This window comes from Callithrix jacchus, chromosome 5 (genome assembly GCF_049354715.1).
Source record: "Callithrix jacchus isolate 240 chromosome 5, calJac240_pri, whole genome shotgun sequence".
Taxonomy (NCBI): Eukaryota; Metazoa; Chordata; class Mammalia; order Primates; family Cebidae; genus Callithrix; species Callithrix jacchus.
The window spans coordinates 87,374,679-87,401,931 of record NC_133506.1 but is presented as its reverse complement, the minus strand read 5'-3'; the positions used below and the strand labels follow the sequence as shown (position 1 = coordinate 87,401,931).

The 27,253-nt window shown below is 37.0% G+C and overlaps 1 protein-coding gene across 16 annotated transcripts in view; it reads right to left on the bottom strand.

Moving 5' to 3' along the window:
* EFCAB3 (EF-hand calcium binding domain 3) overlaps nucleotides 1-27,253 on the bottom strand; it is a 466,563-nt gene that overhangs the window by 268,298 nt on the left and 171,012 nt on the right. For 10 of the 16 annotated variants that reach the window (XM_035300329.3, XM_035300331.3, XM_078373418.1 and 7 more), the window contains 3 exons: nucleotides 19,545-19,595; nucleotides 12,135-12,239; nucleotides 3,362-3,415 (listed from right to left, as the gene is read on the bottom strand). In XM_035300329.3, the coding sequence (XP_035156220.3) occupies nucleotides 3,362-3,415; nucleotides 12,135-12,239; nucleotides 19,545-19,595 (210 nt within the window). Of the gene's footprint in view, nucleotides 1-3,361; nucleotides 3,416-8,052; nucleotides 8,131-12,134; nucleotides 12,240-19,544; nucleotides 19,596-27,253 lie in introns of those variants that run through there. The other 6 variants (XM_078373430.1, XM_078373425.1, XM_078373426.1 and 3 more) reach the window with 4 other exon arrangements.

Genomic DNA, 27,253 nt, shown 5'->3' with positions numbered 1-27,253 from the left:
ACCACAGATTCCACAGAAATTCAAACCATCATCAGAGAATATTACAAACAACTCTATGCGCATAAACTAGTAAACCTGGAAGAAATGGATAAATTCCTGGACTCCTGTGTCCTCCCAAGCCTAAACCAGGAGGAAGCTGAAACTATGAATAGACCAATAACAAGGTCTGAAGTCGAGGCAGCAATTAAGAGCCTACCTCACAAAAAAAGCCCAGGTCCAGACGGGTTCACAGCCGAATTCTACCAGACACACAAAGAGGAGCTGGTACCATTCCTTCTAAAACTATTTCAAACAATCCAAAAAGAGGGAATACTTCCCAAATCATTCTGATACGAAAACCCAGCAGAGACCCAACAAGAAAAGAAAACTTCAGGCCAATATCCATGATGAACATAGATGCAAAAATCTTCAATAAAATATTGGCAAGCCGATTGCAACAGCAAATCAAAAAACTTATTCATCATGATCAAGTAGGATTCATCCCGGGGATGCAAGGCTGGTTCAACATACGCAAGTCTATCAATGTAATTCACCACATAAACAGAACCAAAATCAAAAACCACATGATTATCTCAATTGACGCAGAGAAGGCATTTGACAAAATTCAACAGCCCTTTATGCTAAAAACCCTCAATAAACTCGGTATCGATGGAACGTATCTCAAAGTAATAAAAGCTATTTACGACAAACCAACAGCCAATATCATACTGAATGGGTAAAAACTGGAAGCATTCCCTTTGAAATCTGGCACTAGACAAGGATGCCCTCTCTCACCACTCCTATTCAATATAGTACTGGAAGTTCTAGCCAGAGCAATCGGGCAAGAAAAAGAAATAAAGGGTATTCAAATAGGAAAGGTGGAAGCCAAATTGTCTCTATTTGCAGACGACATGATAGTATACCTAGAAGACCCCATTGCCTCAGCCCAAAAACTCCTGAAACTGATAAGCAACTTCAGCAAAGTCTCAGGATATAAAATCAATGTGCAAAAATCACAAGCATTCGTCTACACCAATAACAGACTTAAAGAAAGCCAAATCAAGAGCGAACTGCCATTCGCAATTGCTACAAAAAGAATAAAATACCTTGGAATACAACTCACAAGGAATGTAAGGGACCTCTTCAAGGAGAACTACAAACCACTGCTCAACGAAATCAGAGAGGACACAAACAGATGGAGAAACATTCCATGTTCATGGTTAGGAAGAATTAATATCGTGAAAATGGCTATACTGCCCAAAGTAATTTACAGAATCAATGCTATCCCCATCAAGCTACCATTGACTTTCTTCACAGAACTGGAAAAAACCACCTTGAACTTCATATGGAACCAAAAGAGAGCCCGCATAGCCAAGTCAATTCTAAGCAAAAAGAACACAGCGGGGGGCATCACACTACCGGATTTCAAACTATACTACAAGGCTACAGTAATCAAAACAGCATGGTACTGGTACCAAAACAGAGATATAGACCAATGGAACAAAACAGAGGCACCGGAGGCAACACAACATACATACAACTATACAATCTTTGATAAACCTGACAAAAACAAGCAATGGGGCAAGGATTCCCTGTTTAACAAATGGTGTTGGGAAAACTGGCTAGCCATGTGCAGAAAGCAGAAACTGGACCCCTTCCTGACACCTTACACTAAAATTAACTCCAGATGGATTAAAGACTTAAACATAAGACCTGGCACCATAAAAACCCTAGAAGGAAATCTAGGCAAAACTATCCAGGACATAGGAGTAGGCAAGGACTTCATGAACAAAACACCAAAAGCATTGGCAACAAAAGCCAAAATAGACAAATGGGACCTAATGAAACTCCACAGCTTCTGCACGGCAAAAGAAACAGTCACTAGAGTGGATCGGCAACCAACAGAATGGGAAAAAATTTTCGCAGTCTACCCATCTGACAAAGGGCTGATATCCAGAATTTACAAAGAACTCAAGCAGATTTACAGGAAAAAAACAAACAAGCCCATTCAAAAGTGGGCAAAGGATATGAACAGATACTTTACGAAAGAAGACATATATGAGGCCAACAATCATATGAAAAAATGCTCATCGTCACTGGTCATCAGAGAGATGCAAATCAAAACCACATTGAGATACCATCTCACGCCAGTTAGAATGGCGATCATTAAACAATCTGGAGACAACAGATGCTGGAGAGGATGTGGAGAAAAAGGAACACTTTTACACTGTTGGTGGGAGTGTAAATTAGTTCAACCATTGTGGAAGACAGTGTGGCGATTCCTCAAGGCCTTAGAAATAGAAATTCCATTTGACCCAGCAATCCCATTACTGGGTATATATCCAAAAGACTATAAATCGTTCTACTATAAGGACACATGTACACGAATGTTCGTTGCAGCGCTGTTTACAATAGCAAAGACCTGGAATCAACCCAAATGCCCATTGATAATAGACTGGATTGGAAAAATGTGGCACATATACACCATGGAATATTATGCAGCAATCAGAAATGATGAGTTTGTGTCGTTTGTAGGGACATGGATGAATCTGGAGAACGTCATCCTCAGCAAACTGACACAAGAACAGAAAATGAAACACCGCATATTCTCACTCATAGGTGGGTGATGAAAAATGAGAACACATGGACACAGAAAGGGGAGTACTAAACACTGGGGTCTATTGGGGGGAAAAGGGGAGGGCCAGTGGGAGGGGGAGGTGGGGAGGGATAGCCTGGGGAGAAATGCCAAATGTGGGTGAAGGGGAGAAGAAAAGCAAAGCACACTGCCATGTGTGTACCTACGCAACTGTCTTGCATGCTCTGCTCATGTACCCCAAAACCTATAATCCAATAAAAAATTAAAAAAAATATATCTTGATAATTATATGTCTTTTGAGTATTTTGTATGATGAATACAGAGAGTACTTCTGCTACATACAGAACTAAAAGAACTTTCTTGGGAAAAGCATCTTGTGATTAAGCTGTGAGCTGAACTAGCTGTTTTCTTCATGGACAACAGTTTTACTTGAAAGAATGAAAGGCAAACTACACTTATTCAGACATGGATATATAGAAGATCTCTTCAAAATGAGTAAAGTGAACCCATCAGACTTCAAGGAAAACAATTGACAATGTTTGTTGTCAATGATAAAATTCAAGGTTTTAAGTGAAAACTTAAGGGGAGTGTGACTGGAGGTGGGGAAAGATGGAATAAGGAATTGTTTCATTTTATTTTTAGCCTTTCTGTACCTTTTAATTTTTAACCATTTTAGTAAATGGTAAAAATAACCTATTAATAAGATACAGGGATAAACAAAAATGGAGGAAAATGTGGAAAGGAACATACTGCTTTTATCAATCTTGACATGGCAATTTTTCTCACCTTTAAGCATCTTCACAACCCCTGTCAATGTATTCATATCCATATCTTCATCACCTATAACATAAATTCATATATATAGGCATTGATATTCAAAAAACAATTCATGTTTGGCAATTTTTACCATTTCTTCTAGAATTTCTTTACCTGTTGTTTTTACTTCCTCATCTCTAAAACAGAGAAAATAATACTACCTATCTCATAGGCTTTGAGAAAGTATTAAAAGAGACAGAAGAAGTACTTAGACTTATGCCTGACACACTACATAAGCTAAAAAATTATAGCCATTAGTATTTTTATTTTAAAAGTAATAGAAGCAGAGTCTATATCTATTCTTCTAATATAAAAAGAGTTATACTATATATCTTTTCTCATTTGAATATAACACTGATATTTATAACATCTTTTTAAAATATAAAATCTAATTTGTTAAATATCCTATTTAATCTCTACATGTAATATATGATCTGGGGGCTTGTTACAGTGGCCTGGAGAATAGTTTTTTCACGGAAAATAGCCAAACAAATATTCCTAAATATATGGAAAGAAGAAACTCTATTATCAATGTTTCTCCTTTTCACATTTGGTAAGATCCATAATAAGAAGTTAAGGGAGATATAATTTTATTTTTTTTTAAATTGCATTTTAGGTTTTGGGGTACATGTGAAGAACATGCGAGATAGTTGCATAGGTACACACGTGGCAGTGTGATTTGCTGCCTTCCTCCCCTTCACCTATATCTGGCATTAGGGAGATATGATTTTAATTAGCAAACAGTTACAAGTAATAGCAGCATGACTTGATGCTACCCTCTGACCTCTATATATATACAGATACTTAACTGTGTGGAAAGAAAAAATAAATACCAATTGTACAGTAAAAGAATATGTAAATACAATTTACATGAACATACATATAATCTTTGAAACTATAATTATTCTCATAAGACCAAGAGAGTAAGAATCAATAATAAGAATCTTTAGTAATATCTCAAACAGACTCTAGGTAACATTAACTGCTGCAAATAAGCCATGTAATTTCTGACTATTTGCTATGAGACTAAGAGGGTTTTTGAAGTTTCTTAGCCAACTGTGATTTAAAAGGTTTTTTTCTGTAAATTAAGGAAAGTTAATAATTTTTAAAACTTTTAAATTCAAATTTTTGTGGGTACATAGTAGGTATATTTATTTATGAGTTACATGAGATGTTTTGATACAGGAATGCAATGTATAATAATCATATCGTGTAAAATGGAGTATCCAGCCCCTCAAACATTTATCCTTTGTGTTACAAACAATCCAATTATACTCTTCTCGTTATTTTAAAATGTACACTTAAATTATTATTGACAGTAGTCACCATGTTATCCTATCAAATACAAGGTCTTCTTCATTCTTTCTAACTACTTTTTTTGTACCCATTAACCATTCCCACCTCCCCAATATGTTCCCATTACCCTTTCCAGCCTCTGCTAACTATTTTTCTACCCTCCATCTCCATGAATTCAATTATTTTAATTTTTAGATCCCACAAATAAGTGAGAAAATGCAATGTTTGTCTTCCTGTGCCTGGCCTATTTCACTTAGCATAATGACCTCCAGTTCCATTCACAGTGGAAAGGAAATAACAGGAATTTATTATTTTTTTATGGCTGAACAGTACTCCATTGCGTATAAGTACCACATTTCCATTACCCATTCATCTGTTGATGAGCACTTATGTTGCTTTAGGTAAAGTTAATAAGTTTTTAATGTAAAATAATACCTACCCATAATACTTGATTATCTTTAAAGCAGGTACTTGCATCACACATAGTTGGATTTAGAATGATAATCCCTGAACCAATTGGCAGTACTTTTCCAGACTGGTCATAGATTGACAATTTATGTTGAGACCACAACAAAGAGGATGCTAAATACTAAGCTAAAGACTTAAATATAGGCAGTGGATATATAATAAGAGAATTGTGGTTATGAGAGAAATGTCTTTTTTTTAGCAATGCCTTTGTTTAATATTTAGCACAACCAACCTGCAAGTAATCAGTGAAAATAAACCAAAACATAAAACAAGAGTAAAGATATTTCTGTAACAATTTCTATAACTGAAATTCTGTGCATCAGGAATTGCAGGGCTCACTGGGGATGGCCTGTTTCTATTCTATGTAGGGTTGGCTGGACTTGCTCAGATGGATGTATTTGGGGTTGAGGGCTTTAATTCACCCTTGTTCACACATCTAGCTTTTCAACGAGGAAAACTGGAATATTGGGGCCCCTATTCTTGTTGTCTTTCATCCTTTAAGACTTCTGTCCCCTTGTGGTCTTAAAATCTCCCAAGCTTTCTCTTTCTCCATGGAATTCTTTACTGCAGCTCAGGGATCCAATAATGAAAGCAGAAGTTGATAGGACTGTTAAGATCTAGATTTGGAAGATCCAGGATGTGACTTCTACCACATTCTATTCGTTAAAAAAAGTCACAATACTAACCCAGATTCAAAGGATAGGGAGATACTGTACCTCTTACAGAGTAAAATGGTAAAATAAAATTATAAAGAATTGGGAAGAATTATTATAGTCTTGAAAATAATCTATCTTGTATAGATAAATAGATGGCAATAAAAAATATGGCAAAGTATTAGCAATTTGTGAATACAGATGTTGGGTAAATAGATGTTCATTATATTATATCTGCAAATTTTCTGCAGGTTTAAAATATTTGAAAATAAAATCTGAGAGGACACTTGGCAGATTCACCTCCAGGTGCTCATGACAGAAAGATTGGGGCATGGCACAGGATCAGAAAGTGCCTTCCACAGTGAAGCCAGACTGGAGGAGAGGAGTAATCACCATCATGTGAAAGACACAAGGCCTGCATGGGCCCTTCTTTCATAAGGCTCAAAAACTGTATGCTGCTAGGGAGAGGCAACAAATTCTGTCATTCTCAAGGCACAAATCACAAAACACACTGAAGGTTGGTGAAGGGGGAAATAGTAAATTGGAAAACTTCCTTCCCCCTGAGAGAGAAGTAGGATACCATCTTGGGGCTAGGATCCTATGCCAATGCCAACTAATACCTCCAACTAACTACTGGAAAAGGAACAAGAAGCTGTCTCCCACACAAGGCCCACTACAATGAAATGCAGTGTTTGGTTGCCAAAGAGAGGAGGCATAGGATAAAAACAAAAATTAAAGGCAGCTAAAGAAAAAGAACATATTACACGCAGAGGAAAAGTATTGAAGCACACTTCTCAACAAAAGCTATAAAAGATAGAATATTATGCAGTTATATCTTTAAAATACTAGAATACAAGGAGAGTGGGGAAGTTGTCAACCCATAATTCTATACAAAGGGAAAAAACCTTTCAAAATGAAGGAAAAATTAAAATCTTTCACCCCTATAGAGAGATCCACATCGCAAGGAACAAAGGCCTCTGGCCATAGACCTGGGGGTACTAAAGTTGCTACTAGCAATATCTATGCAAGTGAGTAATCTTGGAGGTGAATCCTCCAACATCAGCGAAACTTTCAGATGACTGCAACCCTAACCTACATCTTAACTGCAGCCTCATCAGAGATCCTAAGCCAGAGCCACCCCTTATGCCACTCCCATATATTTGATCCACTGAAGCTGTGTGCAAATAAGTGGTTCTCATTTTAAGCTGTTAAGTCCTGGGAGTGATTTGTTATATAATAATAAGTAATTAATACTTATTAAATAGGTAAAATAGGCCATAAAATAAACTTCAACAACTTTAAAAGAATATAAATAATATAGTGTATGATTTCTGACCAGAATAGAATTAAACCAGAAAACAATAACAGAAAAAGATTGCAAGACTACACAAACCTTTGGAAATTCAATAACACACTAAATAATCTATAGGTCAAAGTGTAAATCATAAGAATAATTAGAAAATATTTTGAATTGAATAACAAAAATACAATAAAAAGTAGGATACATTTAAGTAGTGCTGAAATAAAAAGTGGGTAGTATTTATGGTTATACTAGAAAGAAAGCTATCAAGACAGTGACCTAATATTCCACTTGACAAAACCAGAAAATCAACAATATTAATCTAAAGCAAGAACAAGGAAGCAAATAAAGAACAGAAGGTGGTAAAATTGAAAACATAAAACTAAGAGAATAAATCAATGAAACTATAAGCTGGTTTTAATAAATAAATAAAATTGGTAACATGATCAAAAAATAACAGAGAATACACAAATAGCCAACCAATAATCAGGAATAAAAGAAGGGAAAACAACTACAAATCCTGCAGGCAATAAACAGGTAATAAGCAAATATTATGAGTAACTTTTTATCTATAAATGTTCTATCCAAAAAAAAGAACAAATTTCTTGAAACACAAACTATCAAGGATCTCTAAAACAAAATAGGTAGGCCAAATATTTATGTATCTATCTATTAAAGAAATTAAATGAATACTTAAAACCTTACAATCGAGAAAATTCCAGAAGAGGAAGGCCTCAGTGATCAATTCAATTGAACATTTAAGGAAAAAATGGCACCAATTCTATACAAGCTCTTCCAGAAAACAGGAGAGGAAGGGACACTTTCCAATTCTTCCTATGAGAGCAGTATTACTCTGACACTATAATCACATGAAGATAGTATAAGAAAAAAAGGTACGATCTGGCCAAATTCAATGGCTCATGTCTGTAGTCCCAGCTACTCACAAGACTGAGGCAGAAGGATCGCTTGAGTTCTGGAGGTTGAGGCTGCAGTGAGCCAGGATCATGCCACTGCACTCCAACCTGGGCAACAGAGTAAGACAATTGTCTCGAACACAGAAAACGAACAAGCAAAACAAAACAAAAACCCTCCAATCTAAACTTCTTCATGAACTTAGGTGTAAATATCCTCAAAAATATCTACAAATTGAATCAAGCAATATATTTAAGAGATAATATATTATGACCAAATGAGAGTTATCCTAGGAGTACAAAATTCGTTTAACAGGCTGAGGCAGGAGAATTGCCTGAACCCAGGAGGCGGAGGTTGCGGTGAGCCGAGATCGCGCCATTGCACTCCAGCCTGAGTAACAAGAGCGAAACTCCGTCTAAAAAAAAAAAAAAGTCAATCAATGTAATTTACTCTATTAACTAAATAAGGAAAAAAAGCTGAACACTTCAATGGATGCAGATAAAGTGTTTAGGCCAGGTGCGGTGGCTCACGCCTATAATCCCAGCACTTTGGGAGGCCGAGGCGGATGGATCACGAGGTCAAGATGATCGAGACCATCCTGGTCAACAAGGTGAAACCTCGTCTCTACTAAAAATATAAAAATTAGTTGGGCATGCTGCGCGCGCCTGTAGTCCCAGCTACTCGGGAGGTTGAGGCAGGAGAATTGCTTGAATCCAGGAGGCGGAGGTTGTGGTGAGCCGAGATCGCGCCATTGCACTCCAGCCTGGGTAACAACAAGAGTGAAACTCCGTCTCAAAAAAAAAAAAAAAAAAAGCGCTTAACAGAATTGATTATCCATAAATGTTAACTCTCAGGAAACTAGGAATTAAATGAAATTCCTTCAACCTTCAATGAAGGGCGTTGAAAAACACATAACATCATACTGAATGGTGAAAAACTGATTTCTTTCCCCCTAAAATTGGGAACAAGGGAAGGATATCTGGTCTCATCACTGCTATTCAACTTTGTGCTGGAGGTCCTAGCCAGTACAATAAGGCAAGGAAAACAAAGGGCATGTGGATTAGAAAAAAAAATAAGCCTTTAATCCTAGCACTTTGGAAGGCTGAGGCGGTGGATCATGAGGTCAGGAGTTCAAGACAAACCTGGCCAAGATGGTGAAACTCTGTCTCTACTAAAAATACAAAAATTAGCTGGGCGTAGTGCCGGGTGCCTGTAATCTCAGCTACTCGGGAGGCTGAGGCAGAGAACTGCTTTAACCCGCAGAAGCCAAGATAGTGCCACTGCATTCCAGCCTGAGTGACAGAGCAAGACTCTCAAAAAAAGAAAAGAAAAAAAATAAAGAAATAAACCAGCCTCTCTTCGTAGAGACATATATATTTTCAAAGAAAATTCTAAAGATTCTCCCAAAAAAGTTAAAACTAGCAGATGAATTTACAGACCAATCTATAAAAATACATGATGTTTTTATATACTAACAATAAATAATTGAAAATTGAAAGATTTTTTGAATTGTTATTTACAGTAGTACCAACAACCATTAAATACTTAAGTGTAAATCAGGCAAAACATGTATAAGATCTGTGTGCTATCAGTACCATAGGAAATGTAAAAAAACCATACACATACTTACAGATCTCTGTGTTAAAAGCTATAAAACACTGCTGAGCAAAATCAAAGATAAATAAATGAAGACATATACCTTGTCATAGATTAGAAGATTCAATATCATTAAATTGTCAATTTTCCCAAATTGATTGATTAAATGCAATGCTAATAGAAATCTTAGCAGAAATTTCTGGTAGAAATTGAGAAGCTGATTCTAAAATTTATATGAAAAAGCAAAAAATAAAAAGCAATCATAAATACAATTGTCTCTCTAGAGGGACAGGGTTAATTAAAAAAAGAAATAAAAAATACAATAGTTAAAACAATTTTGCAAAAAAGAACAAAGTTGGTAGACAGGCAGTATCAACTTCAAGACTTAAGATAAAAATACATTAAAGGCTAAATAAAAACATAAATGACACTGAATAGATCATCCAGAAATAAAGCCACATATATATAAATCAACTGATTTTCTACAGAAGGGAAAAGGCAATTCAATGGTAAAAAATAGTCCATTCAACAAATGGTGCTGATTCAATTGAATATCCATATGTTTTTTAAAAAGAATCTCAACTCATATATTATAACATATCCAAAAAACTAGGTCAAAATAATCATAGACCTAAGTGTAAAATTTTAAACATAAAACTTCTAGAACTGTGCTGCCCTATAGGATAGCCACTAGCTAGCTATATGCAGCTGTTGAACACTTGAAATGTGTATTGTCTGAAGTGAGGTGTGTCATAAGAGTAAAATATCCAACAGATTTCAAAAAACTTAGTTTGAAAAAAGGGAAGTAAAATATTTCATTAATAAGTTTTATACTGATTGCAAGTGTAAATGATAATCCTTAGGATATTTTTATTTAAAATTTATTTTTAAATAATTTTTAACTCTTTCAAATTTTATTAATGTAGCTACAAGAAAACCTAAAATTATATATGAGGGTTGCATTATATGTCTTTTGGACAGCACTGGTCTAGAAGAAAACATAGTAGAAAATATATCTTTGAATTAGTAAATATTTCTTAGATACAGTACAAAAGCACTATCTACAAAAGAAAAGTTTCAAAAATCACTGGTAAGAAAATGAAAAGATAAGTAACAGACTGAGAAGAAATGTTTACAAAGTGTCTATCAAATAAAGAACTTGTATTTAGAATACATAAAAGGTTCTCAAGAGTCAATAATCAGAAAACAATGCAATCAAAAAGTAGGCAAAATATTTGAATGGACGTTTTAGAAAACACAATATGCTGATGGCAATTAAGAACTTGCTGTTCAACATGACTTGTCCATAGGGAAATACAAATTAAAGCCACAATGAAATACCAATACACACATATGATGATAGTAAAAAATATATAGCTTATGCTACCAAGTGCTAGGAAGTCTGCAGAGCAACTGAAATGCCAATATCAGAGACGGTATAGCCACTTTGAAAAAAACAATGGCAGTTTTTTCTAGTCACTACAAACTTATAGTGTAGTCAAACTATAAGTTTGAATGTTTGTAGTGACTATAACCATCAAAAACTGGAGCAATCCAATATCTAATATCAGGAGAAAGGATAAACAAATGTTGATAAACTCATACAATGAAATACTATTTAACAAAAAGAGCAGAGAACTACTGAAACTTTCAACACCACTGATGAATCTCAAAACCTTGTTGAGTAAAGCAGCCATACACAAAAGATTATATATATAAGATTATACTGTATAATTCAATTTATAGGAAGTTCTGAACAGGCAAAATAATCAATGGTAATAAGAATATGGTAGAAATGTGGTTTGTCTCTTGGGAGGGAATAAGTAATGAAGTGGCAAGGAGCATACAAGAATTCTCTGGAAAGGTGAATTCATCACCCATATCTATGAATATTGTTTTCCTTTATTCTGTAGCTGTGATTTACTTTCAAATGACAGAAAAGCTAAGAGACTTGGAGACTCCATTCCTGACTAGATAGATTATTCAATTCTGTTATTTACTCTTATTTACAACATTTCTCCACAGTCCCCTTGGAAAGTAAAGAATGGTTAATTTCAAAGTGTTTCAGGGTGTGTTATTGCTGTATTTAGAATTATTTTTCTCGCAGTTGTTGCAAATAGTATTCCTTAAATATTTATTGAATAAAAAAGCCCATCATAGTGTAATCTTAATCTGTGGTTTTATTATATATACATTATACTCAATTTTAAAAAATGAAAACAATTGAGGCAAAAATACAGGTGTGCATAGTCATTAAAGGTTTTGAACAGCAGGGTAGCACATTAAAAGCTGTGCTTTAGGGAGAATAATCTGACAGGAGGGTGAACCAGGTACTAATGTCTAAGAAGTTTACTATTGCTTAGCCTGTCAAATAGTAAGTAGCAGGACTTTTGTAATGGTATGAAAATAATTTTTAAAAAAATATTTAGCCTAGGCAATTCAAATAAGTATAGAATTAGAAATTCCCACAGAAAAGTCTCCAAACTCATAACCATAATGAGATATTTTAAAGCCTCACCAGTAGCAGACAGGTGGTCTAGTAGATATTGTTGTTCTTCTTCTGTAAGTTTTATATCCATGTTTTTCAGAATAGCATCCACATTACTAACATCAATCTCCTCTCCTTTAGAAAGCAAGTGTATTGATGGGAATAAGAAAAATATCAAATCACATAACAGTGTGAAGTTTACGTGTTATAAGTCCTACTTGCTGTTTTATATAATGAAAGAAAATCATCCCTTGGTATTTATTGTACTTTAGAACATAAATGCTTAACTTTATAAAGATGAATAAAACATTTTGATCAGCTAATTATTTAATTAATTATGGCAATGCAGACACCAAACTGAATAATTATAATCAATAAAGGCTTTGAAAAGATGAGTTGGAAGGCTTGATTTTACTTGAATTGCCAACTTTACAATCTCTATTTATTAAGTTAAAACAATTATTCAAGGTATGAGTTTCCATGAATACCTATAATTTTGTGATTTTTTTTACTTGCCAAGATTATTAAGAAATCTAAAAGTAATAAATAGCATGCTGTCACAAAAGGATAATATTACTAAACATTTTTTTCAGATCTAGATGTAGCCAAAAGAAATCTCATGTAATAAGAAATGGCCATATAGGAGAAGATCCAAGATGGCCCCTTAGGAGCAGCTCAGGTGAAAGCGCAGAGGGTGAGTGGATGCCGCATTTCCAGACAAATCTTTATTGCACACAGACCAGAAGATTCCCAGGTGGAGGAGCCCCACGGGTCACCAGCGCGGCTGTTTAGGCCAGCATGGCTGTTTTGGCCAGTGCAGCTGTTTTGGCCAGCACGGCTGTTTCGGCCGGGGTGGCTGTTTTGCCAGCGCCCGGCGTGGCAGTTCTCCATACAAAATACACTGGTCTGGTTGCCCTTTTAAGCTGGCAATTGGAGCTCCGAGAAGGCAGATTCACCCATTCATCTGATTAAACAGGGAGCCAGGCCAGGAGATTCCCAGGCAGCACCACTGTTTCAGCTGCTGCAGTGGGTCGGGCCCAGGAAATCACACAGATCCCGGTGCCCTTTCAGCAGGCGCCTGGAACACTTGGGAGACAGTCAACCATTCAACTTAGAAAAAAAAAAAAAGCCTCTAAGGGAGGGAGCCAGGTGATCAGGCTTGGCAGGTTCCACCCACACAAAAACAAACAAAAAAACAGCAATTGGAAATGCTCGGGGTTGAGAGTTTCACAGCAAGCACAGCTGAACCTGGGACAGCCCAGCTCTGTGGGAGAGGGGCGTCCACCATTACTGAGGCAATCCACCCGTACAGAGGTAGTCTGCCATTGCTGAGGCAGCCTAACGTTGCCAAGGCAACCTGCCATAACAGAGAGAGTCCACCGATACAGAGGTGGGCCACCATTGCCGAGGCAGTTCTAATGATACCCATATAAACAGAACTGCAGGGAAGTTCACATGGCAGCAGGGCGGAGCCCACAGCAGCTCAGCAAAGCCTCTGCAGGCAGACAGTGACTAGGCTGCCTCCTTGTTGGGCAGGGCAGCCCTGAAAAAAGAAAAGGCAGCAGCACAACGGATACTCATGAATAAAGCCCTAATGCCCTGGGACAGAACACCTGGGAGAAAAAAATAGAAGAGATTTATGAGTTCCGCTGCAGCAGTCTTAAATGTACCTACCTAGCAGCTCTGAATGAAAAATGGAGCTCACAACTCAGCACTTGAGCTCCTATAAAGGACAGACTGTCTCCTCAAGCAGCTCCCTGAACCCCGTATATCCAAAGAGTCACCTCACAAAGGACTGATCAACTGACATTTGGCGGGCATCATTCTGGGACAAAGGTAGCAGAAAAAGAAACTGGTAGAACCCTTACTGTTCTGCAGCTGCTGCAGGTGATCCCCAGGCAAGCAGGGCCTGGAGTGGACCTCAGCAGTCCTACAGCAGAGGGGCCAGATGTTAGAAGGAAAACTAAGAAACAGAAATAACTTCATTATCAACAATCTAGACGTCCACTCAGAGACCCAATCTGAAAATCAGCAACTACACAAACGACAGGTAGAAAAATCCACAAAGATGGGAAGAAACCAGTGAAAAAAGGAGGAAAACACCCGAAACCAGAACACCTCTCCTCCTACAAGGGATCACAACTCCTCACCAGCAAGGGAACAAAGCTGGATGGAGAATGAGTGTGATGAAATGACAGAATCAGATTTCAGAAGGTGGGTAATGAGAAACTTCTGTGAGCTAAAAGAACATGTTCTAACTCAATACAAAGAAACTAAGAACCTTGAAAAGAGATTTGATGAAATGATAACAAGAATGGACAACTCAGAGAGGAATATGAGTGAATTGATGGAGGTGAAAAACACAACACGAGAACTTCACGAAGCATGCACAAGTTTCAACAGCCGAATTGACCAAGCAGAAGAAACGATATCAGAGGTCAAAGATCAACTCATGAAATAAAACAACATTAGAGAAAAAAGCACAAAAAGGAATGAACAAAATCTCTAAGAAATGTGGGATTGTGTAAAGAGACCTAATCTACGTTTGATAGGTGTACCTGAATGTGACAAAGAGAATGAATCCAAGCTGGAAAACACTCTTCAGGATATTATCCAGGAAAACATCCCCAATCTAGCAAGGCATGCTAATATTCAAGTCCAGGAAATACAGAGAACACCACAGATATTCCTCATGAAGAACAACCCCAAGGCACTTAATCATCAGATTCACCAGGGTTGAAATGAAGGAGAAAATACTAAGGGCAGCCAGAGAGAAAGGTCGGGTTACCCACAAAGGGAAGCTCATCAGACTCACAGCAGATCTCTCGGCAGAAACCCTACAAGCCAGAAGAGAGTGGGGGCAATATTCAACATCCTCAAAGAAAAGAACTTTCAACCCAGAATTTCATATCCAGCCAAACTGAGCTTCATAAGTGAAGGAAAAATAAAATCCTTCGTGAACAAGCAAGTACTCAAAGATTTTGTCACCACCACGCCTGCTTTACAAGAGCTCCTGAAAGAGGAACTGCACATAGAAAGGAACAACCAGTACCAGCCACTCCAACAACATACCAAATGGGAAGAGCATCAACACAATGAAGAACCTGTATCAACTAATGGGCAAAACAGCCACCGAGCATCAAAATGGCAGTATCAAATTCACAAATAACAATATTATCCCTAAATGTAAATGGGCTAAATGGAACAATCAAAAGACACAAATGGGCAAATTGGATAAAAAGCCAAAACCCATCGGTGTGCTGTATCCAGGAAACCCATCTCACATGCACGGATACACAAAGGCTCAAAATAAAGGGATAAAGGAAGATTTCCCAAGCAAATGGACAGCAAAAAAAAGCAGGAGTTGCAATTCTTGTCTCTGATAAAATAGACTTTAAAGCAAAAAAGATCAAAAGAGACAAAGAAGGACATTACATAATGGTAAAAGGATCAATGCAACAAGAAGAGCTAATGATCCTAAATATATAGAGACCCAATACGGGAGCACCCAGATACATAAGACAGGTTCTTAATGACTTACAAAGAGACTTAGACTCCCACACAATAATAGTGGGAGACTTTAACACCCAGTTGTCAATATTAGACAGATCAACCAGACAGAAAATCAACAAGGATATCCAGGGCTTGAACTCAGACCTGGAACAAGAAAACCTGATAGACATTTACAGAACTCTCCACCCTAAATCCACAGAATATACATTCTTCTCAGCACCACATCACACCTACTCTAAAACTGACCACATACCTGGAAGTAAATTACTCCTCACCAAATGCAAAAGAACAGAAATCATAACAAACAGTCTCTCAGACCACAGTGCAATCAAACTAGAACTCAGAATTCAGAAACTAACTCAGAACCGCACAGCTTCATGGAAACTGAACAACTGGTTCTTGAATGTTGACTGGATAAACAATGAAATAAAGGTAGAAATAAAGAAGTTCTTCAAAACCAACGAGAACAAAGACACAACATACCAGAATCTCTGGGACACATTTAAAGCAGTCTCTAGAGGAAAATATATAGCAATAAGTACCCACATGAGAAGAAAGGAGAGATCCAAAATTGACACACTATCGTCAAAATTGAAAGAACTAGAGAAGCAAGATCCAAAAAACTCAAAACCTAGCAGAAGACAAGAAATAACTAAGATCAGAGCAGAAATGAAGGAGATAGAGACATGAAAAACCTTTCAAAAAATCAATAAATCCAGGAGCTGGTTTTTTGAAAAGATCAACAAAATAGACAGACCAAGAGCCAGACTAATAAAAAAGAAAAGAGAGGATAACTAAATACATGCAATAAAAAATGATAAAGGTGAAATCACCACAGATCCCATAGAAATTCAAACCATCATCAGAGAATATTACAAACAACTCTATGCACATAAACTAGTAAACCTGCAAGAAATGGATAAATTCCTGGACACTTGAGTCCTCTGAAGCCTAAACCAGGAAGAAGTTGAAACCATGAATAGACAAATAACAAGATCTGAAGTTGAGACAGCAATTAAGAGCCTACCACACACAAAAAAGCCCAGGTCCAGATGGGTTCACAGCCAAATTCTACCAGACACACAAAGAGGAACTGTTACCATTCCTTCTGAAACTATTCCAAATAATCCAAAAAGTGGGAATCCTTCCCAAATCATTTTATGGGACCAACATCATCCTGATACCAAAACCCAGCAGAGACTCAACAAGAAAAGAAAACTTCAGGCCAATATCCATGATGAACATAGACGCAAAAATCTTCAATAAAATACTGGAAAGACGATTGCAACAGCACATCAAAAAGCTTACCCACCGTGATCAAGTAGGATTCATCCCAAGGATGCAACGCTGGTTCAACATATGCAAGTCTATAAACATAATTCACCACATAAACAGAACCAAAGACAAAAACCACATGATTATCTCAATAGATGCAGAGAAGGCCTTTGACAATATTCAACAGCCCTTTATGCTAAAAACCCTCAATAAACTCGGTATTGACGGAACATATCTCAAAATAATAAAAGCTATTTACGACAAACCAACAGCCAATATCATACTGAAAGGGCAAAAACAGGAAGCATTCCCTTTGAAATCTGGCACTAGACAAGGATGCCCTCTCTCACCACTCCTATTCAATATAGTACTGGAAGTTCTAGCTAGAGCAATCAGGCGGAGGAAGCCAAATTGTCTCTATTTGCAGATAACATGATAGTATATCTAGAAGACCCCATCATCTCAGCCCAAAATCTCCTGAAACTGATAAGCAAATTCAGCAAAGTCTCAGGATACAAAATCAATGTGCAAAAATCACAAGTATTCCTATACACCAATAACAGCCTTAAAGAGAGCCAAATCAAGAACAAACTGCCATTCAGAATTTCTACAAAGAGAATAAAATACCTAGGAATACAACTAACAAGGAACGTAAAGGACCTTTTCAAGGAGAACTACAAACCACTGCTCAACAAATAAGAGAGGACACAAACAGATGGAGAAACATTCCATGTTCATGGTTAGGAAGAATCAATATCGTGAAAATGGCCAAACTGCCCAAAGTAATTTACAGATTCAATGCTATCCCCATCAAGCTACCAATGACCTTCTTCACAGAACTAGAAAAAACCACCTTACACTTCATATGGAACCAAAAGAGAGCCCACATAGCCAAGTCAACTCTAAGTAAAAAGAACACAGTGGGAGGCATCACACTACTGGACTTCAAACTATACTACCAGGCTACAGTAATCAAACAGCATGGTACTGGTACCAAAACAGAGATATAGACCAATGGAACAAAACAGAGGCATCGAAAGCAACACAACATATCTACAACCATACAATCTTTGATAAACCTGACAAAAACAAGCAATGGGGAAAGGATTCCCTGTTTAATAAATGGTGTTGGGAAAACTGGCTAGCTATGTGCAGAAAGCAGAAACTGGACCCCTTCCTGACACCTTACACTAAAATTAACCCCAGATGGATTAAAGAGTTAAACATAAGACCTAACACCATAAAAACCCTAGAAGAAAATCTAGGCAAAACCATTCAGGACATAGGAGTAGGCGAGGACTTCATGAACAAAACACCAAAAGCATTGGCAACAAAAGCCAAAACAGACAAATGGGTCCTAATCAAACTCCACAGCTTCTGCACAGCAAAAGAAACAGTCATTAGAGTGAGTCAGCAACCAATAGAACGGGAAAAAATTTTTGCAGTTTACCCATCTGACAAAGGGCTGATATCCAGAATTTACAAAGAACTAAAACAGATTTACAAGAACAAAACAAACCCATTCAAAAGTGGGCGAAGGATATGAACAGACACTTTACCAAAGAAGACATACATGAGGCCAACAAACATATGAAAAAATGCTCATCATCACTGGTCATTAGAGAAATGCAAATCAAAACTACATTGAGATGCCATCTCATGCAGGTTAGAATGTCGATCATTAAAAAATCTAGAGACAACAGATGCTGGAGAGGCTGTGGAGAAATAGGAACACTTTTACACTGTTGGTGGGAGTGTAAATTAGTTCAACCATTGTGGAAGACTATGTGGCAATTCCTCAAGGACCTAGAAATAGAAATTCCATTTGACCCAGCAATCCCATTACTGGGTATATATCCAAAGGACTATAAATCGTTCTACTATAAGGACACATGCACACGGATGTTCATTGCAGCACTGTTTACAATAGCAAAGTCCTGGAATCAACCCAAATGCCCATCGATGATAGACTGGACTGGGAAAATGTGGCACATATACACCATCGAATATTATGCAGCAATCAAAAATGATGAGTTTGTGTCCTTTGTAGGGACATGGTTGAACCTGGAGAACATCATTCTCAGCAAACTGACACAAGAACAGAAAACACAATACCGCATGTTCTCACTCATAGGCAGGTGTTGAACAATGAGAACAGATGGACACAGGGAGGGGAGCACTACACACTGGGGTCTGTTGAGGGGAATAGGGGAGGGACAGTGGGGGGTGGGGAGTTGGGGAGAGATAGCATGGGGAGAAATGCCAGATATATGTGAAGCGGAGGAAGGCAGCAGAACACACTGCCACGTGTGTACCTATACAACTATCTTGCACGTTCTTCACATGTACCCCAAAATTTAAAATGCAATTTAAAAAAAGAGAAATGGCCATATAATAACAAAATCACACAGAAGGGAAACTATTAAACTTATTGTCTAAGAACAAAATGGGTATTTTAAAATAAATGTGTTGTCTCTATGTTTACCAAATGAACTATATTTTTAAAAAATATATACAAAAACAATGTTCCCACAGCTAGTACTATGTTTTAGAAGTTCATTTTACTTATTCATATTTTTAGCTCTTAATATAGTGTCTAGCACTGCCTAGTTATTCAGTAAATATTTGTTTAATTAACAAATTTTAACTCACCTATGAGTGCCCTATCTTTTATTCTGTTTTTCTTTTTCACTTCATTATCAGCTGCAAAATAAAAAACAAATTATGTCACAATTATAGTAAGTTTTATCTAATCATTAATGTTAAACATAGCAGTTCTGGGATGTTGTATATATTGACCTCATTTAATTAAAAAAAAATATAACCTCATTTAATTAAGAATAAGTATAAGGCATAGAAGAAAAGAAGGGTATCAAGAATAATTAATGAAGATTCTTGTTTCTGAGACTTAATGAATGAGTCACAAAATAAGGCACCTATGAAATATGTAATAGACCAAAAAACAAAAAAATAGTATTTAAGTTTTGTAATATCTTTAGAACTCAACATAAGTTCCTTTTTAGATGATGAAGGGAAGATGCTCCATCTGTTCTATTCATTCTGCTACTGTAAGGAGATAGGGATATGGTACTTTTTCTTCTTATTATCTAACAAAATAAACTTTTTTGAGTAATCCATTTTAGTGAGCTTCCCCTTCTAATTTGTGTATACTAACCAACAAAAATATGCTAATAGTCCATTAGGAGCCCTAGAAAGCAGCAAGAGACATAGACTGTTTTGAGAAGCCATAGCAAGGAGAAAGCAGAAAAGAAATGCCAGTACTGATATGTAAGAAGAAAGGTCTCTGACAGCCACCAAATTTTCCACAGCTGCAGTATGGCATGCAAGAATAGCAAAACATTTTCCATGACACAGTGAAGGGAACAGAGGCTTTAAGAGTCAAAAGCCCCAAAGCAGCCTGGCAGTCAAGCTAAAAGTGCAAAGTAACCAGTTCAAGTGCATGTTGCAAGATAAAATGCCAGGTAAAAATTCAGGTCATTCAGTCAGTGCCAACATGAAAGGACAAATGAGGATCAGAACAGACACATCATCATAAAGATATATGAAGAGAGGCACCTCCCTTTCCCCATGCACCTCCACACAAATCTCCCAGAACATAGATGCAACTCTCCGGAGAAGGGAGAAATGAGAACATCTTGATTTAACTCATAAAAATGCTGATTGGAACATAATTTATTCCAGTGGTTAAGATTACTCAGAACACAAACTCACGTGTGCAAAAACTTTAACATCCTTAATTCGACCAAGATAAGATAAAAGATAAAAAGTCAAGATTTTGTACTAATGAGTTCAATTGTAATACTAGACTGCAGGCTATATTAAGGAAGTTTCTTATTTATCTTCATATTTTTAATGCCTAGTACAGTGGCTACCCACAATAAACACACTATAAATATTTGTTGATTAAAAGAAAGAATAAACTGATTAATTACATAGCAGATCTTTAATAAATAACTATTCAAAAGCATTATCAATTCCCTGATCACTATATAGAGAATAGATTTTCATAAACAACATTAAATACAGTGTGAATGCCAACTCAAATGTTTACATCAGTGGTTGTTTTTTTTTTTTTAATTTTTTATTGCATTTTAGGTTTGGGGGTACATGTGCAGAACATGCAAGACAGTTGCATAGGTACACACATGGCAGTGTGTTTTGCTTCCTTTCTCCCCTTTACCCACATTTGGCATTTCTCCCCAGGCTATCCCTCCCCACCTCCCCTCCCACTGGCCCTCTCCTTTTCCCCCCAATAGACCCCAGTGTTTAGTACTCTTCTCTCTGTGTCCATGTGTTCTCATTTTTCATCACCCGCCTATGAGTGAGAATATGTGGTGTTTCATTTTCTGTTCTTGTGTCAGTTTGCTGAGGATGATGTTCTCCAGATTCATCCATGTCTCTACAAATGACACAAACTCATCATTTCTGATTGCTGCATAATATTCCATGGTGTATATGTGCCACATTTTTCCAATCCAGTCTATCATCAATGGGCATTTGGGTTGATTCCAAGTCTTTGCTATTGTAAACAGTGCTGCAATGAACATTCGTGTGCATGTGTCCTTATAGTAGAACGACTTATAGTCTTTTGGATATATACCCAGTAATAAGATTGCTGGGTCAAATGGAATTTCTATTTCTAAGGCCTTGAGGAATTGCCACACTGTCTTCCACAGTGGTTGAACTAATTTACACTCCCACCAACAGTGTAAAAGTGTTCCTTTTTCTCCACATCCTCTCCAGCATCTGTTGTCTCCAGATTTTTTTTTTTAATTTTTTATTGGATTATACGTTTTGGGGTACATGAGCAGAGCATGCAAGACAGTTGCGTAGGTACACACATGGCAGTGTGCTTTGCTTTTCTTCTCCCCTTCTCCCACATTTGGCATTTCTCCCCAGGCTATCCCTCCCCACCTCCCCCTCCCACTGGCCCTCCCCTTTTCACCCCAATAGACCCCAGTGTTTAGTACTCCCCTTTCTGTGTCCATGTGTTCTCATTTTTCATCACCCACCTATGAGTGAGAATATGCGGTGTTTCATTTTCTGTTCTTGTGTCAGTTTGCTGAGGATGATGTTCTCCAGATTCATCCATGTCCCTACAAACGACACAAACTCATCCAGATTTTTTAATGATCGCCATTCTAACTGGCGTGAGATGGTATCTCAATGTAGTTTTGATTTGCATCTCTCTGATGACCAGTGACGATGAGCATTTTTTCATATGATTGTTGGCCTCATATATGTCTTCATTCGTAAAGTGTCTGTTCATATCCTTTGCCCACTTTTGAATGGGCTTGTTTTTTTCCTGTAAATCTGTTTGAGTTCTTTGTAAATTCTGGATATCAGCCCTTTGTCAGATGGGTAAACTGCAAAAATTTTTTCCCATTCTGTTGGTTGCCGATTCACTCTAGTGACTGTTTCTTCTGCTGTGCAGAAGCTGCGGAGTTTCATTAGGTCCCATTTGTCTATTTTGGCTTTTGTTGCCAATGCTTTTGGTGTTTTGTTCATGAAGTCCTTGCCTACTCCTATGTCCTGGATAGTTTTGCCTAGATTTCCTTCTAGGGTTTTTATGGTGCCAGGTCTTATGTTTAAGTCTTTAATCCATCTGGAGTTAATTTTAGTGTAAGGTGCCAGGAAGGGGTCCAGTTTCTGCTTTCTGCACATGGCTAGCCAGTTTTCCCAACACCATTTATTAAACAGGGAGTCCTTTCCCCATTGCTTGTTTTTGACAGGTTTATCAAAGATTGTATGGTTGTAGATATGTTGTGTTGCCTCTGTTGCCTCTGTTCTGTTCCATTGGTCTATATCTCTGTTTTGGTACCAGTACCATGCTGTTTTGATTACTGTAGCCTTGTAGTATAGTTTGAAATCCAGTCGTGTGATGCCCCCCGCTGTGTTCTTTTTGCTTAGAATTGACTTGTCTATGCGGGCTCTCTTTTGGTTCCATATGAAGTTCGTGGTGGTTTTCTCCAGTTCTGTGAAGAAAGTCAATGATAGCTTGATGGGTATAGCATTGATTGTGTAAATTACTTTGGGCAGTATAGCCATTTTTATGATATTAATTCTTCCTAACCATGAACATGAAATGTTTCTCCATCTGTTTGTGTCCTCTCTGATTTTGTTGAGCAGTGGTTTGTAGTTCTCCTTGAAGAGGTCCCTTACATTCCTTGTGAGTTGTATTCCAAGGTATTGTATTCTTTTTGTAGCAATTGTGAATGGCAGTTCGTTCTTGATTTGGCTTTCTTTAAGTCTGTTATTGGTGTAGAGGAAGGCTTGTGATTTTTGCACATTGATTTTATATCCTGAGACTTTGCTGAAGTTGCTTATCAGTTTCAGGAGTTTTTGGGCTGAGGCGATGGGGTCTTCTAGGTATACTATCATGTCGTCTGCAAATAGAGACAATTTGGCTTCCTCCTTTCATATTTGAATACCCTTTATTTCTTTTTCTTGCCTGATTGCTATGGCTAGAACTTCCAGTACTATATTGAATAGGAGTGGTGAAAGAGGGCATCCTTGTCTAGTGCCAGATTTCAAAGGGAATGCTTCCAGTTTTTGCCCATTCAGTATGATATTGGCTGTTGGTTTGTCATAAATAGCTTTTATTACTTTGAGATACGTTCCATCGATACCGAGTTTATTGAGGGTTTTTAGCATAAAGGGCTGTTGAATTTTGTCAAATGCCTTCTCTGCGTCAATTGAGATAATCATGTGGTTTTTGTTTATGGTTCTGTTTATGTGGTGAATTACGTTTATAGACTTGCGTATGTTGAACCAGCCTTGCATCCCCGGGATGAATCCTACTTGATCATGATGAATAAGTTTCTTGATTTGCTTTGCAATCGGCTTGCCAATATTTTATTGAAGATTTTTGCATCTATGTTCATCATGGATATTGGCCTGAAGTTTTCTTTTCTTGTTGGGTCTCTGCCGGGTTTTGGTATCAGGATGATATTGGTCTCATAGAATGATTTGGGAAGGATTCCTTCTTTTTGGATTATTTGGAATAGTTTCAGAAGGAATGGTACCAGCTCCTCTGTGTGTCTGGTAGAATTCGGCTGTGAACCCGTCTGGACCTGGGCTTTTTTTGTGTGGTAGGCTCTTAATTGCTGCCTTGACTTCTGCCCTTGTTATTGGTCTATTCATAGTTTCAGCTTCCTCCTGGTTTAGGCTTGGGAGGACACAGGTGTCCAGGAATTTATCCATTTCTTCCAGGTTTGCTAGCTTACGTGCGTAGAGTTGTTTGTAATATTCTCTGATGATGGTTTGAATTTCTGTGGAATCTGTGGTGATTTCCCCTTTATCATTTTTTATTGCATCTATTTGGTTGTTCTCTCTTTTATTTTTAATCAATCTGGCTAGTGGTCTGTCTATTTTGTTGATCTTTTCAAAAAACCAGCTCTTGGATTTATTGATTTTTTGAAGGGTTTTTCGTGTCTCAGTCTCCTTCAGTTCAGCTCTGATCTTAGTTATTTCTTGTCTTCTGCTGGGTTTTGAGTTTTTTTGATCTTGCTCCTCTAGCTCTTTCAATTTTGACGATAGGGTGTCAATTTTGGATCTCTCCATTCTTCTCATATGGGCACTTATTGCTATATACTTTCCTCTAGAGACTGCTTTAAATGTGTCCCAGAGATTCTGGCATGTTGTGTCTTCGTTCTCATTGGTTTCGAAGAACTTCTTTATTTCTGCCTTCATTTCGTTGTTTATCCAGTCAACATTCAAGAGCCAGTTGTTCAGTTTCCATGAAGCTGTGCGGTTCTGGGTTGGTTTCTACATCAGTGGTTCTTAACTGGACAATTTTACCTCCCAGGAAACATTTGGCAATTTCTGGAAACATTTTTGGTTGTCACAATTATGGAGTGCTACTGGAATCTAATGGATAGAGGACAGAGATGCTGCTAAACATGTGGCAATGCACAGGACAGCTCCCCACAACAAAGAATTACCTAATCCAAAATATCAGTAGTGCCAAGGTTCAGAAACCCTGATCAAATTTTTTTGTCTCTGTATAATCCAACAAGTCAAGCACATAATGTTTTGGTTTCATAGTTAGGCAGAAAATACAACAATACTTCTAATGAACTACCATAACTATAAATTGAGTTTAAAAATCTTCTTGAATTGCCTGAAGAGATTTCATTGAATCCACGGCTTAACTAAATTTCTGTTCTACTAGTTAGTGGCTAAAAAATTAATACTCATACAGCTCCAAATCATCTAACTGTATGATTATTGATTTATTTATTGGTAAATGGAAATAACAAAATCTAGTTCAAAGGATTATTGTGAGAAATAGATAATATATGTATAATACTTTTCACAGTGATTGGAAATATTTAACATTCTATATGATGGCTACCATTATAATGTTAAATATTTATAAATCTAAATCTCAGATTAGCCAACCCTTCTAAGCTACAGGCCTATCTATCCAACGAACTACTGGACATTGTTTGAGGGGGAACATCATTTCCCTATCTTCAAATCCCCACAGAGGGAAATAATTTTAATTATATTACCCAGAGGTAAAGAAAAGGAGACTACTTCTAATCTCTGTCCTTGCCTCCCCAACCCTTGCTCAACGCTGTCTTCAGTCTAATTCTTTTCCAATTCACTTACCACACTGCTACCAGAGTGAGTGATTACACCAAAGTACAAATTTGATTACCTCAGGATCCTTAAAACTTTTTAAATAATCTGTGTATACTGACATGGAAGCATGTTCATGATATAATGATTAATACAAAAAGCCTTTTATATTAAAAATAGAAAACAAAGCACTTAAGCATGAAAATAAACAATGGGAGTACTGAATTATAGCTCATTGAATTTAATCCATGAGTCTAAACTAATATAAACAAATGAATAAATAAATAAATGAGGAAAAGAAAATCTTTTTACTTATATTATACTGATATGTGTGAGGAGGAAAAAGCTTTCTCTTAAATTAGAATTCCAATTAATAAATATTTTAAAAATAGAATTAGAAAATTAATCTTTGAATACCTAGGAATACAGCTAACCAGGGACATGAAAGATCTTTACAAAGAGAACAATAAAACACTGCTCAAAGAAATCAGAGATAACACCAACAAATGAAAAAACATTCCATGCTCATAAATAGGAAGAATCAATAGCATTAAAATGGCAAAACTGCCCAAAGCAATTTATAGATTCAGTGCCATTCCTATCAAACTACAAATGACATTCTTCACAGAATTACAAAAAAAAAAAATTCTAAAATTCATAATGAATCAAAAAAGGGCTGAAGTAGCCAATATAATGCTAAGCAAAAAAGAACAAACCAGAAGGCATCATACTCTCTGACTTCAAACTAAACTACAGAGCTAAAGTAACCAAAAACAGACACACAGACCAACGGAACAGAATAGAGAGTTCAGAAATAAGGCCACATACCTACAACCATCTGATCTTTGACAAAGCTCACAAAAACAACCAATGGGATACTCTCTATTCAATAAATGGTGCTGGGATAACTGGCTAGCCATATGCAAAAGACTGAAACTGACCCCTTTCTTACATCATTTACAAAAATCAAATCAAGACAGATTAAAAACTTACATTAAATTTAAAACTCAAAACTATAAACAACCCTGGAAGATAATCTAGGAAACTATTTCACACATAGGAATGGGCAAGGATTTCATGATGAAGACTCCAAAAGCAATTGCAAGAAAAGTAAAATTTGATAAATGGGATCCAATTAAACTAAACAGCATCTGCACAGCAAAAGAAACTATCAATAGAGTAAACAGGCAACCTACAGAATGGAAAAAAATTTTTGCAAACTATGCATCTGAAAAAGTTCCAATATCCAGCATCTATAAGGAACTTAAACAAATTTACAAGGGAAACAAAAGCCATTAAAAAGTGGGCAAAAGACACGAACAGACACATTTCAAAAGAAGATACATTTGGTCAGTGAGATTATGAATAAAATCTCAATATTACTATATGGTTTGGCTATATCCCCACGCAAATCTCATCTTGAATTCCCACATGTAGGAAGGACCCAGTGGGAGGTAACTGAATCATGGGGGCAGATGATTCCCATGCTGTTCTCATAGTAGTGAGTAAGTTTCACAAGATCTAATGGTGATATAAGGTGGAGTTTTCCTGTACAAGCTCTCTCTTTCCCTACCAGCCTCCATGTAAGACGTGACTTGCTCCCCTTTGCCTTCTGCCATGATTGTGAGGCCTCCCCAACCATGCGGAACTGTAAGTCCATTAAACCTCTTTCTTTTGTAAATTGCTCAGTCTTTGGCATGTCTTTATCAACAGCATGAAAACAAACTAATACAGCAAATTGGTTCCTGTAGAGT